Below are 16,517 nucleotides of genomic sequence, written 5' to 3'. Positions count from 1 at the left end.
AAATCGATGGTAGCCTTGGACCATGGACGCAAGCAATCGATTTTGTGATCGCACTGTGGACGCGCAAAACCGATTTTATAACATCGGTTTTGTAATATCGGTTTAAACTACTTCGAAATAATCGTGCAGTGTAGACGTACCCTAAGCTGCAGCCTATATTTTAGAGGGTGGGGGAAGGGCACAAAGTGCACCTTTCTCTGCTTGTCACCTTCCAGTCTTCTTATGGTTGCTGCAGCTTTCTAGAGCAGCCACTGCTGTCCCAGCACGCCTGCTCCCTATGATCATGCAGGAGACGACCTAGGCGGAGCATGTTCCTGGAATCAGGGGGCATTTCTTACCAATCATTTCCTTTCTGCTAGCAGCATCTCCCACAATTTTTGACATCTGGGCTGCTCTAGTCACTTTGCAGTTCACAAAGGCAGATCAACTTTTTGAGTTGCGCTCTGGCCACACTCCCTTTGCTCCTGCTTATGGCCAGATGAGTTATTCCAAAGCTGCAAAAACATGTATAACAGTATTAGTATGAAATACTTAACTGCCTACCATATACAGTGGACCAAAACAGAAAATACAGTCTCATGGTAAAGATCCCTCTCAGCACCTGACCTTCTGGCCCTTGAGCCATTTAGTGTGGGTATAAGTGTGGGAGATGCTGCTAGCAGAAAGGGAATTATAAGAAATTTTCCATTCTGCAGCCCTGCGTCTCCCACAATTCTTGGTGTCTGGGAAGTAGAGAGCGGTGAAGAGATGTAGGGAGAGTAAAGGATAAGGTCAGAGGACTAGAAAAATGGTATCCATTCCTATTTACATTTGCTCAAAGTGCAAAATCATATCCGGGATACTGCATGCAGTACCTTCCTGCCACAGGATGCCAAGGCCAAGGACAGGAAGTCCACCTTGTAGTGTTTGATAAAGGTAGTAGCAGTTGATCAGGTAGCCACCTTACAAGTTTCCAGTATGGATGCACTAGCTCCTTCTGCCCATAAGGTCATGAGGGGTCACTTGCAGTGTAGTGTAACCTGACCCCTGCTGGAGCCAGACTCTCCCATGCTTTGTACACTTCCATTCCGCAATGCATATAATACACTAGTGAGAAAGAAGTTGGATGGTCTGAGTTCTTGGCATTTCATGTAGAAAGATACAAGTAGGGCACCCCATTTTCTTCATAGACCCTGTACGTTTGATGTAGATTTTCAGAGCCTAACATCTAAGATGTGCCAAATTTCCTTGATAGGATGCTGCGGCCTTGGTCAAAAGGAAAGAAGACTCACCCCTTGGGATGCAGGGAAAGAAGAGTTCACCTTTGGAATAAATGATTCTGGAATCCTGATCACCACTTTGTCCTCATGAAGCAAGAAGTAAGGCTCCTGCATAAAGGGTTGCCAATTCTGACACTCACTTCATGCAGAAAGTCTTGATGGACAAAAAATGCTGACACAGACATTAGTGGTTTGAAGGGTGGTTTATCAGGGCCCTCAAGACAACTGGGAGGTTCCATTTGAGAAAAAAAGGCCTGATCACTAGCCTGCCTAATCAGACTGTCCTAAGGAATCTGGCTACCTAAGGATTCTCTGCCAACGAACCTGTGGATCCTTTGAATATCAATCCACTAAGGGCAGACATCCAGCATGCACTAGTACTGGGTTGGAAACCTTTGTCAAAACCCTTTTGGAGAAAACTCAAGTTAGCCAGAATTCCTGGATTTCTGGGATTTGTCTTATGTTCCTGGTACCACCTGCAGAACTTGGTCTAGACCAGGGGTGCTGATTTTGTGAGTTCCCTGAGGGGTGACACCAGGCCCCACCCCCAACTCCAGCCCAACCCTCCGCCCCCACCTCTTCCTGCCCCCGCTCCTCCCCCTCTCCTCCAGTGCCTCCTGCATGCTGCTGAACAGCTCCACACGGTGGGTGGGAGGCGCTGGGAGGGAGGGGGAGGTGCTGATCAGCGGGGCCTGCCAGCGGACAGGAGGCACTGAGGTGGAGTGGGAGGAACTAATTCATGGTGCCAGTTGCTGCTGAGCACCCACAGAATCAGCGCCTACAGTACAGAGAGAGGAGTATGCTTTCATGATGCTCTTCTGGAAGGAAGGTGTCCTGATGACTCTTGAGGAAAGGTCCAATGATACTAGCGCTTCACTTTCAATAGTCAGGCTGTTAGATACAACCAGTTTGGGTACAGATGAAGACAGCCTTGTGAGAGGATGTTTTGTCTCTCTGGGAGCTGTAGTGGTGATCCTAATTTCAGTACTATTAGGTCTCCTCAGACAAGGAGAAGTATCAGTATCACTGTCAGTATCACTGCTCCAGTTTTATTTTCTGGATCAACTACCTTAAATTCATAGAGGAGACTTTGCTACTATCTGTGCAATAACGCATCTATGTTCCTATGCTGATCTCCTTGATGAAGAATCTTGGTCTCTTGGTGTTCATGTGGTTTGCAAACAGATCACATGAGTGGAGGCTGAATTATTCAATGATCAATTCAAAGGCTTCCTGATTCAGGCATGACAGAGTTGTTCACCTTGCGCCTGCTGAGCCACTCCACCCCTTCTGGTTCAGGTCTCCCTGTGTGTGAACTGCCCTGATGGAGAAGAATTTTCTGCTCACTTCATGATTTCCATTGCTTTGGTGTGTAACACTGGGATTATTTTTCCTCCTTGGTTGTTTATACATGTGACTGTGATCACGCTGTTTGACTATCTAAGGATGTAGTTCCCCTCTAAGCTGGACTGTAATCTTCATAGCACAAGCACGACTGCTCTTAGTTCTAGAATGTCTATGCTAAGTCCTTTCTTCCAGGTGCCCTGAGCTGTGTGTTCCCCAGACCTTCAGGCTGGGATCAGTTATGTGGAACAGGAAAGCAACATGCTCTTGCTGACACTGGGTCATTCCCATTTCAAGGAGTCTATCACCTGCACCAGAACCTTTATTTGATCCTTCATACATTCCAGGCAGTGGTCCCATACTTTCAGGATGAAGACCTGAAGATGCCTGATGTGTGACTATATTGATGGAGTGATCCATATGTACAAAACTAGGAGGCCTAACTGTTGAAGGCTAAGTGCTATGGTAGGGTTCTTGCAGCTCTGAAACAATACAAGACAGTCCTGAATTTTCTGGAACCTTTTCAGACATGGTTATCCTTGGTATCGAGGTGTCTATGTCCACTCTCAAGCAGGTTATTTTGGTGGATGTAACTCAGGAGCTTTTCTCGATATTGACAGTAAAGCTGGGTGCCAGCAGGAGGTTTAAATTCAGGGACATGGCTCTTTGTCCTGTTGTCAGGGATGGAGCTGTGATTAAGATATTGTCCAACAAGGTGCCCCGTAACAAGTCTGGCTAGGACTGCAAAACCAAGATCTTTGTAAAGACCAAGGGGGGCCAGGATAGACCATAAGAGCATCAGATAATGATAATGCTCCCTACCATATGCAAACTGTAGGAACCTGCAATAGCATGGTCTGATCAGGATGTGGAGGTATGCATTCACCAGATCCCCTGAAGTCAGAAAGAACTCTGGAACAGGGATGACACCGCAGAGGTTAGGGTCTCCATCTGGAACATCGTTGTCTGAAGGCCTGTCTGTACTCTTTCTTAAATGCATGGTGTGGCATTGGGAGGGACTGTTCAGATTTTGCAGCACTGTCTGCCACTCCTTTGCCTAGCTTCTCCCCAAAAAGCAGGGCTCCCATAAATCTGGAGAACAGCAGCAGTTTAGAGTGGCTATATGCCTTCCAGGGACAGAGCCATAGGTAGTATCTGGTCACTGAGCTGGAGATCCTGGCTTTGGCTGAGAATCTCATCACAGTCATTGAGGTGCCAGCAATGCTGCTGCTCGGGAAACTTTCTTCAAAATAGAGTTGAAGTCAAGGTGATCTCTATCCTTGAGAGCTCTGAGATCTTCCTGCTAGGAGAGAGATGCTCCTGCAAATCAATCAGCCTCCAGGGATGCCCTGTTGGAGCCTGAGGAGGCCTCAGTCTTTTTTGAGAGTGGCCTCCATTTTTCTAACCATGGGATCATAGAATCACAGACCTTGAAGGGATCTCGAGAGACCATCTAGTCCAGTCCCCCGTACTCTACGCAGGACTAAGTATTATCTAGAACTCCCCTTCTGAGGGGATAACCATATCTTTTGCCAGGAACCCTAAGGGAGCACCAACTTTCTGTATCTCAGTAAGCTGGACCTTTGATTGCTGGATCCTGTAGAATCTAAGATCATTTTTGTTAGTATGTTTGCCCTTGCTTGACTTGTCTCATTCATCCCTGATTACTTCCCTGAAGGAGGAATGCAGGGGCATCGTGCCTTAAGGGGACATTTCAGGAAGAGAAATTTTCTTATAGGCTTAGTCACAGGGTTCTGTTTTGGTTGAATCTGAACAGTGAATACAACCTTTTTGCACATGGCCTTGAATTTCTCGGGAGGAACAAACTTTTGCTGAGTCTCTTCCTGGTCTTGACCAGTGTCAGAGTCCAACAATTCACTATTCTCTGTGGAGGAGGGGGAAGAGGAGTCAGAGGGCTTCTATTTCCCAGATCTCTCATGCTTTTTTTTCCCTTTTTTGCTTTGCTTTTTTCACTTTTTTAGCTCACTTAGAATATGAGCTCTCTTGCACTTTGGTGAGGCCTTTTGCAGCTAGTCATGCTAAGGATCTGAAGTCCTCTGACAAGATTTCTTTCTGAGTCCTTGCCTGATGGGTCCCATTATCTCAGAGAATGGTGAGGGAAAATACTTCCAGAGCCCTCCTGGCCAAATGGGAGTAGGCCAGGGGTGTTTATGAGCCCCGCTTCTTTTCCCATGGCACTTAGGACACATTTTAGGACTTGGGGGATTTGTGACCCTGCAAATCTACCCTCTGTTTTCCAAGGACCCCTTGGGATTTATCCCAAGTCAGTTGACTGGAGTCCTCATCCTTGGAGCCTTGCCCTGCTCTGCTATTAACTCCTGGTCCAATTTCCCATATACATTAGAGTCAAGGATGCTCTGGTGGGAGGGGATTTTACATGCCTGTTTGACTCAGCCCTGGGACCTTACACAGTTAACAATGGAAGACTGGACACAACTAACTGTCTGACTGGACTAACTAACTGTCTGACGATCTTGGGGTGGCTGTCTCACAGATGGAAATTATTTGGCTTTTCATTCAGTGCTTTTTAGGCTGCTCTGCCATAACTGGAAGGTGCAGAGGAACCAACAGGGAGGCACTGCAGTGGGAGCGTTCAAACACCCAGCCAAAAAACGAACAAAGGCAGGAGAAGAGGGGCTAGGAGGGAGATCACTGCTCACCACTTTCCCAAATTTTAACGACCTCCTGCCATTAGGCAGATGAGAAGGTAGGAGCACTAGAACAGCCACCTACATTCTGCTTTAGAAGAAGAAAAGTTGGCCTGGAGTGGGAGCAAAGAATCAGCAGCCAGACTGGAAGTGCCAAAAAACTGATCGGCTTCTGTGAGCTGCAAAATGAACAGAGCAGCCCAGATGTCAAGAACTGTGGGAGATGCAGGGCTGCAGAAAGAAGGATCAATCAGAGTTCTTTAAAAAAAAAAAAAAAACCCATAGAATCCCATCAAATAGATCCTGCCTCCTCCCCAAAAGACCAAGATTGACAAATCACCTATCCAATCCTCATCTTTAACAAAACCTGGACTGTCAACTTTTAATATAAAACTGAGTCTAGTATATATTCTCTGGACTATCTGTATGGATTTCTGTTAAAAGAACAGGCCACTAGATGTCATTTTTGTCTGGAAAATTTTTGTTAATGCATCACCATCTATATGTACAGTAATGTTAATAGAGGTTTAACCTTTCTGTTGTGAAATCAGCAGAAATTCTGAAACAATTTGGATATCATCCCAAGTACACCAAATTTTACACAGTGAGATTTATATCTGATAGAGTTAGCAATTTAACTTGGTAAACATTAAAAACTGTAAGTGATCATCACACAACTATTCCAAAACAAGTTAATTCTTCTTCAGTGTCAGTTCTTTCAGTGCACTCCCCACTGGCAATGAAGCGCATGTGTGGTACTCGAAGCACAAAGAGTTATTTACTATGCTATACATATAGCTACCTTATACAGACATATAAACAATACATTTTCTATTTCAAAGTATTTTTCTTTCTGCACTAGAAAGCTCACCTGTTTATGCTACTTTTTCCTCACATTTAGATGCAGATTTCCTCAGAACAAAGGAAGCCATTTCCACAATAGCATTAATAGACAAGCCACTTAGGAAACCTTTATTATTTGTTCTGACCTCCAGCAAAGCATCCACAATATTATCTCTAAACAAGTGAGACAGAAATGAGACTGTCTTTAGCTGAGTGACGTTATATAAATGTTTTCACTAATTCCACATTTATCATTTCATTTAACTACAGATGCTCGCATAACTCGAATTTTGCATAAGTCAGAAACATATACCCGACAATTATGCAAAACAAAACAAAACAAAAACAAAAAAAAACCCCAACAACAACAAACCCCCAAACTCCACACTCCTATTTCTAGCTTCCGGAACTTTCTCCATAAGTGCAGATTTATGTAACCTCGGAGGGGCGTCTGTATCTTGAATATTAGATTCATAAATCAGGAGCGAAAGATCAGATATTCTTACCTACTAGCCTTGGGATGCAGTTCTTTTAGTTTCTTCATCAATTTGGTAAAGCTGCTCAAGTTCAATGTGTTAGGAGGTATAAAGGTAGCAGATGGATTAGGAGAGAACTGAACAGGTTTTATCTGTAGAGGATTCTCTCTTATACTCTAGATGCAAATTAAAACAACTGAACATAGAATGTGTTAAGTATTGTATGGATTGCTTATTATATTTTACAAAAGATCATCACTTCTGTTATATACCATTTTTCAAACTATTGGAGCAATTACAGGTTTAGTTCAATAGTAAAATATTTATAGGTATGTGTATCAGGATCAAAACTGATCATATTACAATGCAACTAACTACTGCATAGATCTTAAAATTAAAAATATTCTTATTTTGGTTACCATTTTTATGTTTCTTCATGTGTAACCATGTTAAATTAGGCAAAATCTAGGTTACCCTAGGAATAGTCATTTTCATATTAAATCAAAGTAGAATAAGTTTTCAGGGTTGTTGTTTTTTAAAAAATAATCACAACCTCAAAGCCTGTTATTGGATAAAATCAGTGGGTGAAGAAAATCTGAAAATGAATTCATCATATAATTTAGGATACAATTTAAACAGAAGTTTCCCCTTCCACTCTTCTGGCAAACACAAAAATCTTTCTTATACCTTAATAAATCACAATCCATTACACTTATACAACCTTATTAAAAGTGAAAACTTTTAAATCTAAAAGAAAAAACACTATAAAATCATAGTTATTCCAGCAGTGAAATGTACAGGTATAGTTACTTGATGAGCTTACATCACTAAAGAAATAAAGGTGGAGATGTCAATATTAGGCAGCAGAAGATGAAGAGCTATGTCCCTTCTACACTATGCAACAAATACTGATTTTTGAGCACTTTGCACAAGCCAACACTACTGCAAAATATGCTAAGTACAAAGTAAGAATTAACTCTAAAAACTCATCGTAATCTGTCCCAGGAAGAATAATTTACCTGTTGATCAATTGAGAATAAAAGGTGTCCTGATTCATGTCTAAGTGGTTGTAAATCAGAGCTGAGTACTTTTGAAGAGGCCAGGATAGGGGCAGGCACTGCTGAACAAACTGAGGGAGGGGAAAGCACTTTCAAAGAGGTTGAGGTGGTGGAAGGCACTTTCAAAGAGTCCGGGACAGAGCAGGTAGTTCTGACTTGAATATTTTCTTCCAAATTATCAGTGGCTTGGTTTTCATAATGAAGTGGTCTGGAAACTTTTTGAGAAGCTGGAAGTATATTTTCTCCTGCAGTTTTTACAAGACGAACATTTACTGCTTTTCCTTTTATTTCTTTTCCATTCATTTCTTCCACAGCCAATTTTGCTTTACTAGCTTTTTTAAAACTCAGAGATGCATACCTAAAATTTAAAAACATGTGCAAGAACTAAGAAAAAATACAATTTAATATACAATTTGACCAGCTTCTATCTGTGGATACCACCAAATCCATTAATTATAAATGCTTCTGATTATGGTGCAGCTCTCTACTACAATATTTTAATCCGGCAAGGACAACATTTTATAATTGGTATTTTCCAGTAACATTTCAACTGTTTCTAGAACTCAGACACTGCCAGTGAACATCTAAAACCTGTAGAAAATGTATTGATATAATTAAAACTCCACTGACACTAAAGTAACTTACAAAGTATTAAAACAACCCTTTCCTAAGTGCCACTTATTTTGTCGGTAACAAATGTAATACAAATGAATTTTATATTAATATGAATGTACCTGTAGTTAGTAGAAAACTCACATATTGAAACCTCCAAAACCTGATACTTCTGGAAATGAGACCTTAGATCAACCTACAACAAATAGCATGTTTAGGATGTGAAGTACAGCATGAAAGTAATTTACTAAATAAACAAGGTATTATTATTATTATTAAAAGAAAGGCTATTTTACCTCTGATACTGAAGGACTTAAGCCACCAACATGAATAAAATAATGCTTATTTTGCTCACTTTTTGTATTCTCCATCATCTTTATTTCTGGTAGTACAGAAATAAAAAAGAAAAAATATTAATTAATGTGCTATTCCTTATTCAATTCAATCTACAATAAATTAACTGTAGAAAAAACAGAAAATACGTAAAAGGAAAATGGTATCGCTAAAAAAATCAAAGTGATTGAATGGAGAAAATGTGTTTCATGACTAGGGCCGTACCAAATTCATGGTCCACTTTGGTCAATTTCATGGTCATAGGATTTTAAAAATCATAAATTTCATGATTTCATCTATTTCAATATGAAATTTCAGAGTGTTGTAATTGTAGAGGTCCTGACCCAAAAGTAGCTGTGGGAGTGTCACAAGGTTATTATAGGGGGGTTGCGGTACTGCTACCCTGACTTCTGTGCTGCTGTAGGTGGTGGCACTGGCTGCATAGCTGGGCAGCTGGAGAGCGGTGACTGCTGGCCAGGAACTCGGCTCTGAAGGTACAGCTGCTGCCAGCAGCAGCGCAGAAGTAAGATGGCATGGTATGGTATTGCCACTCTTATTTCTGCACTGCTGCCTGCAGAGTAGGGCCCACAGTCAGGAGCTGCCACTCTACAGCTGCAGCTGCCCAGCTCTGAAGGCTGCAGCGCAGAAGTAAGGATGGCAATAACACAACCCCCCTCCAAATCCCTTTTGTGTCAAGGCCCCCAGTTTGAGAAACGCTGGTCTCCCCAGTGAAATCTGTAGCGTATAGGGTAAGAGCACACAAAAGACCAGATTTCATGGCAGGAGACCAGAGTTCATGGTCCATAATGTGTTTTTCATGGTCGTGAATTTTGTAGAGCTCTGCTCATGATACAACAGGGAAAAGGGTGAAATTGCATTTGTTTTCAAATAATTGCCTTAAAACACTACATAGAAAAATACATATTCAAAATTTTGTAAAGGAGAGCATGAAAACCAGAAACATTTTTTCATTTATTTCTACAAGATCTGGTAAGTTGATTCTAAAAACAGAGTACGGGTTTTAATTTGAAATTGTATTTGTCTAACCAATTTCCTTAATTCTAACCAATAGGTTCCTTTCCAAGACTCAAAGTCAGAGCTAGTCACAAATTGGGATTCTAGTGATCCCCTCTTGCACAGGAAAAGCTTAGAGTTCTGACGGCGTAATGTCTTTCTAGAGGCGGGGCTTGTATCAAACACTGTCCAGGTATGCAATTAAGGTCTTCAAAGTTTTGATGTGCTTCAGCAACTATGCATAAAGTGTAGCTAGATATTCCAATGGTATCAAAATGCAGCTTGTGTCATAAACAGATAGCTAAGGGTTAATGTCTCTTTCACCTGTAAAGGGTTAACAAACAACACCTGACCAGAGGACCAATCAGGAAACAAGATACTTTCAAATCTCAAGGGAGGGAAGTTTTGGGTGTGGGTCCTTTGTTCTGTGTCTGTGTGCTCTCTAGGCTCTGAGGGTGATCACACTATCTCCAGGCTCTCTAATCTTCTGTTTCCAAGTTGTAAGTACAGATAGAAAAACAATATAGGTTTTTACATTGTTTTCTGTATTTGCAAGTGTGTAGTTTGCTGGAAATTTTTAAATTGTATTTTTTCTGAATAAGGCTGTTTATTCATTTTTTATAAGTTAACAGACCCTGTAATATTTTCATCTTGATTACAGAGACGATTTTTATGTCTTTTCTTTCTTTTTATTAAAAGCTTTCTTTTTAAGACCTGTTTGATTTTCTTTTCTAGTTGAGGCTCAAGGGGATAGGAATCTCTGTGCCAGGATTACTGTCTCTCTCAGGGAAAGACTGGGAGGGGGAAAAAGAAGGAGGGGGGAAGGTGAATTGTCCTCTCTGTTTTGTAATTCAAGGAGTTTAAGTACAGTAATCTTCCAGGGTAACCCAGGGAGGGGAACCTGGGAGGAGGAAAAGAGGGGGGAAGGGAAGTGGGTTATTTCCCTTTGTTGTGAGACTCAAGGAATCTGAGTCTTGGGGTCCCCAGGGAAGGTTTTGGGGAGACCGGAGCTAATCAGGGGCTCCACCCAAAGGCCTGATTGGTGGCAGCACTACAGGATCTAAGCTGGTAATTAAGCTTAGAGGCATTCATGCTAGTATCTCATTTTCTGGACTCTAAGGTTCAGATTTGGGAAAGAATACTATGACAGTAGCTAGATATTCCAATGGTATCAAAATGCAGCTTTGAAACCCATACTGTTAAATCAGAGTATCTCAATCTTTTTGGGGTTGCAAAACACAATGTGACCAAAAATTATCTTGAGTCACAACATTCTGCGATCCACTGAATATGCATAGGACTGGGCCACAGAAAATTTTTAAGATTTGGAGGGTTTTTGTGAGTGTTATGGATTTAAAAAATAGATACTGGGAGCTGGTCACATTAATGGGGTGAGATGAAAAGCTTCTGCTGCTGATGGAATTTTGTAGCTTGTGAGATTGCTGCTGAGTGATAGGTGTCGGAGAGACTGGTGCTCTACAGTAGAATGGGGAAGGACACTCCTTCCACCTTCCCAGCACTCACCTGCACAACACTCATATTCTGAGCAGCGCCACATCAAGGGACTGTGATGTCAGTTCCAGAGTCCCTTAAAGTGCTGATGGTTCTACCCTGGAGCAAAACCCCATGCGGGTAGCTATGAGGGTGGAGGACAAGAAGGGGAATGGTGGCAGGAGATACAGGGGGCAGGAGCAAGCTGATCCTTTCCTCCTCCAGCTACCACTGGGTCTCAGGAACCCAGAGATTATTGTTGGTTTCAGCTAACAGGGTACAGTCCACTAGGTGCCCCTCTGCAAACCACTTCTGGCATACACTGAAATGGCTGGGCAGTGATGTCAGTGTGATTCAGGTCTTGATATTCAACTGGAACCTGCCACTCAGGAGCACTTGAAGCTGAAACTTTCAAGGTCTTCCAGGCTGGCTTCTCACTAGAGTTACAAGAAGAGGCTAAGAAGCCAAGAGAGACTTTACATACTTTCTTCAGCACCTAATTGCTCAAAGTCAGAAATCACAGGAGCAGAGAATGCACAGTTCTTTCCAAAGGAAAGAACATACTAAGAGCACTGATGCAGGTGACATTGATGCAGGGACTCCAATTTGAGCTGTAAAAAGTGTGCTAAACATCAAATAGGACACACTAGGTTTGAAGTGCTATTAAAAGATATTTTCTGTAAGAATAAAGTAGTGGAGAGGCAACAATATGGAGCTAGAGAGCAAGAAAGTTGGTTGCAGTGACTCGGGGAGTTCTTCACTGACCACAGTCAGTAAGGTACTACTGGTTGGAACACCAAAGGATTCCCACATTCCACTGCATAAGGGGTATAACCATAAGTGCCAACTTCCGTGAGTGCTCCAGGGCTGGAGTGCCCACAGAAAAAAATTAGTAGGTACTTAGCAGCTGCTGGCAGCCAAGCTCCCCAGCTTGCTGCCGGTGGCCCACTGATCAACTGTTCCCCCTCCCTCCCAGCACTTCCTACCCGTCACGATCAGCTGTTCCACGGCACGCAGGAGGCCCTGGGAGGAGAGGGAGGAGCGGGGACAGGGTATGCTCAGGGGAGGGGGTGGAAAGATGCAGGGAAGAGTCGGGATGGAGGCTTGGGGGCAGGAGTGGAGATAGGCGGGGAGTGGGAAGAGGTGAGGTAGGGGCTTGGAGGAAGTGGTGGAGTGCGGGCAGGGCCTGGGGCAAAGGGGAGGTCGGGCACTCTCCAAGTAAAGAGGAAGACTACACCTATAGGTATAACATGCCTCCCCTCCTCTTATGGAACCAACAAGCTTTATTCTTTTACTATACTTAATCTGAGCAGTTCCAACCATGCCCCCATACAAGGGTACAATCTCAAGAGCATGAATCTGTCCTAATTATCTCTGAAGAAGTCAGTACACCTCTACCTCGATTATAATGCTGTCCTTGGGAGCCAAAAAATCTTACCGCGTTATAGGTAAAACTGTGTTATATCGAACTTGCTTTGATCCGCCGGCATGCACAGCCCCCCCTCTCCCCAGAGCGCTGCTTTACTGCATTATATCCAAATTCGTGTTATATCGGGTTTCGTTATATCAGAGTAGAGGTGTATTAGAAAAAATTAAAGAGGAATATTTCCAGCTCTGTGTTTGATGACATACACATTTGAAAATCTTGGCCAATGTGGTATATTTCACACAAAAGCTAGAAGAAATTCTTTACAGGAAACTCATCGCAAACAAGGAAAGAGAATAGTACTAAAAAAATATGAAAAAGTAGCACTTGAAAATCCAGCTGATGCTTCGGAGGACAAGCAATGTTCAATAAAGCAACACTAATGCCATTCTTAACTAAACCAATAGAGTGCTCAACTCACCTGTTGTACTAATGACCTTCTGTAGATTTTCTTGTTGTTTTTCATTCCCTTGAAGTGTTACTGAAAAATCAGTGACTGTAAAGTTCTCTTTAGCATCAAACCAGTCTTCATTTACATCTTGATTTTTTCTGCAGTCTGCAAGACAGTTAAAGCATATACAGATACTCCCCAGGTTACGCAAACCTGACTTATGCAAAAGGTTCTGTAAACTTTTTTTTTTTGTGTGCGCGCGTGTGTAATTGTCGGGTATATGTTCCCGACTTACACAAAATTCGACTTACACAAGGCGTTCAGGAATAGAATGCTTGAGTAAGCTGGGGAGCGTCTGTACTAAAATTCAAGCAATGATATTGAGAATGCAGAGTTGCCTGCAGAAATGAGCACAAGGCTGAGAATTAGGGCACTAATCCTGACTCTGCCACTGACTCATATCTTTTCAGGCAAGTGATTTCACTTTTCTGTCTCAGTTTAATCCGTAAGATGGAGAAAAAAATTTCTGTAACATGCACATCATATTAGTTCCTTTTTCAAAATAAAGGAAGATATTAAAAATATTGGTTATGTTTAGGGCTGTCAAGAGATTTAAAAAATTATCATGATTAATCATACCATTAAACAATAATAGAGTATCTATCATTTATTTAAATATTTTTGGATGTTTTCCACTTTTTCAAATATATTGATTTCAATTACAACACAGAATACAAAGTGTACACTGCCTACTTTATATATTTGCAAATATTTGCACTGTAAAAATGATAAAACAAAACAAACAGTATTTTTCAATTCATCTCATACAAGTACAGCACTGCAATCTCTTTAAAAGCGCGACTTACAAGTTTTTTGTTACATAACTGCACTCAAAAACAAAACAATGCAAAACTTAGTCTGCAAGTCCACTCAGTCCTACTTCTTGTTCAGCCAATTGCTAAGACAAACGAGTTTGTTTACATTTAAGGCAGATAATGCTGCCCACTTCTTATTTACACTGTCACCTGAAAGTGAGAACAGATGTTCACATGGCACTTTTGTAGCTAGCATTGCAAGGTATTTATGTGCCAGATATGCTACACATTGGTATGCCTCTTCATGCTTTGGCCACCATTCCAGAGGACATGCTTTCATGCTGATGATGCTCGTTAAAAAAATAATGCATTAATTAAACTTATGATTGAACTCTTTGGGGGAGAATTGTATGTCTCCTACTCTGTTTTTCCAGCATTCTGCCATATATTTTGTGTTATAGTAGTCTTGGATGATGACTCAGCACATGTTGTTCATTATATGAACACTTTCACTGCAGATTTGACAAAATACAAAAAAGGTATCAATGTGAGATTTCTAAAGATAGCTACAGCACTCGACCCAAGGTTTAAGAATGTGAAGTGTCTTCCAAAATCTGAGAGGGACAAGGTGTGGAACATCCTTTCAGATGTCTTAAAAGAACAACACTCCAATGCGGAAACTACAGAACCCGAACCACCAAAAAAGAAAATCAACCTTCTGCTTGTGGCATCTCACTAAGATGATGAAAATGAACATGCGTTGGTCCGCACTGCTTTGGATTGTTATCGAGCACAACCCATCATCAGCATGGACGCATGCCCTCTGGAATAGTGGTTGAAGTATCAAGGGACATATAAATCTTTACAGCATCTGGCATGTAAATATCTTGCGATGCCAGTTACAATAGTGCCATGCGAACATCTGTTCTCACTTTCAGGTGACATTGTGAACAAGATGTGGGCAGCATTATTTCCTGCAAATGTAAACAACCTTATTTGTCTTGGTGATTGGCTGAACAAGAAATAGGACTGAGTGAGTTTGTAGGCGCTAAAGTTTTACATTGTTTTATTTTTGAATGCAGTTTTTTTGGTACATAATTCTACATTTGTAAGTTCAACTTTCATGATAAAGAGACTGCACTACAGTACGTATATTGAGTGAATTAAAAATACTATTTCTTTTATTTTTACAGTGCAAATATTTGTAACAAAAAATAAATAGAAAGTGAGCACTGTACACTTTGTATTCTGTATTGTAATTAAAATCAATATATTTGAAAGAGTGGAAAACATCCAAAAAAATTTATATAAATAGTATTCTATTATTAACAGCGTGATTAATCTTGATTAATTTTTTTTAATCACTTGAGAGCCCTAACTACAATCATTCTCCAGTACGTAGAGAAAATAATTTAATTGTAGTAATATACTGACAAGAACATTAACATGTAGGTAAAATACACGGCTTCTCCCTGTCACCATTTTCCCTGTCACACTATACTTAAAGGGAATCATTCTTCTAAGGCCTCTACATAACATTATTCAAGATACTGTGGTTTGCAGCTACACAGAAAACATACTTGTGCATGTTTCCATTTCTTTGTTACATTACCCACAGATTGTATATCTGAAACTGCAGTGTGTGGTTGATTTAACATTAAATGACCCCTTAGAGAAAGGGCAGTAGAGTATCAATGTGGATATTTTATTCAGAGGTTTTGGGGTTTTGCAAATTCACAATACAAACAAATACATTGTGCTGTTCCTTCTGAACTTTATTGTCATATCTTGAATTAGATATATCTAACTTACCCCCTTCTATATCTTGAGCCTCATATTTTATTTCAAAGTTCTTGTAGGAAGGATATTGCTTATTCTGCTTGTTGTCAGTTAAACACATTTGAGGAGTGACCTATAAATAGGCTTGCATTAGTTATTTGTTGAGTAACAATATATTTTTTTTTGCTTAAAATGCATAATTTAATATTTTTCCAAGTTTCACACTATAGATGCACTAATTAGCTATAGAAAAACTTTTGCCCACTAATCTTTGTTCAAGATTTCAATCATTTTAGATTTTGAAATCAGTATTATAATCCCTTGGTAATATCAGTTGCACTGCATCCTATTGTTAGCACTGAGATATATGCTAAGAAATGCCAATTCTTGGACGCAGTGTAAAGATCAAAATTATATTTTATATACTGTTCTAAAAATATGTCTGCATAAAGAATAGGATTTAAAAATATTATTATCTTATAAGAAGGTTCCAAAGTAAATGTTCAGGAAACTCACTAAAGGTGGTGTTCTTTTCAGGCTGGAGGAAATTTCACTCTCTTGATGTTTTGACATTTCTAAGCCTGATTTTTCTGCCGCAGAACTAGAACTAAAAAATAACATGCAACTTTTGAAAATACAGTAACTCCTCACTTAACATCATCATTATGTTCCTGAAAAATGCAACTTTAAGTGAAATGATGTTAAATGAATCTAATTTTCCCATAAGATTTAATGTAAATGGAGGGGGTTAGGTTCTAAGGAAATTTTTGAGGGGCAAAAGGCAATATACATTGTATAGTACTGTACTGTACTGTGGTTCGGAAGTGCCCCTGGCTTATCCCACACAGACACAGCCTGCTGCAGGTAAGGATGCTAGGAAGCACCTTCACAGCAGCAGCAGCTTCCCTGGAGAAGAACAGGCACTAACTTTGCTGGGGGATGCTCCAGGCCTGCCTCTTCCCACCCCCAGTCCACCTCCACTCCGGAGCATGCCACACCCCTGCACC

General features: G+C 41.0%; 1 protein-coding gene across 3 annotated transcripts in view; it reads right to left on the bottom strand.

Moving 5' to 3' along the window:
• LOC116820647 (RNA-binding protein 44) overlaps positions 1–16,517 on the bottom strand; it is a 30,674-nt gene extending 14,157 nt beyond the window's left edge. The window contains exons 1-9 of one of the 3 annotated variants that reach the window (XR_012656616.1): positions 16,027–16,517; positions 15,544–15,643; positions 12,947–13,081; positions 8,558–8,643; positions 8,384–8,457; positions 7,611–8,007; positions 6,622–6,767; positions 6,144–6,289; positions 339–494 (exon numbers count right to left, since the gene is read on the bottom strand). Coding sequence is in view for 2 of the 3 variants with exons in the window: in XM_032773281.2 (XP_032629172.2) it covers positions 6,148–6,289; positions 6,622–6,767; positions 7,611–8,007; positions 8,384–8,457; positions 8,558–8,643; positions 12,947–13,081; positions 15,544–15,643; positions 16,027–16,131 (1,185 nt within the window). In the remaining variant the exon portion in view is untranslated. Of the gene's footprint in view, positions 1–338; positions 495–6,143; positions 6,290–6,621; positions 6,768–7,610; positions 8,008–8,383; positions 8,458–8,557; positions 8,644–12,946; positions 13,082–15,543; positions 15,663–16,026 lie in introns of those variants that run through there. The other 2 variants (XM_032773281.2, XM_075069935.1) reach the window with 2 other exon arrangements.

Source organism: Chelonoidis abingdonii, chromosome 10 (assembly GCF_003597395.2).
Source record: "Chelonoidis abingdonii isolate Lonesome George chromosome 10, CheloAbing_2.0, whole genome shotgun sequence".
Lineage (NCBI taxonomy): Eukaryota > Metazoa > Chordata > Testudines > Testudinidae > Chelonoidis > Chelonoidis abingdonii.
This window is presented reverse-complemented; position numbering and strand designations above follow the sequence as displayed.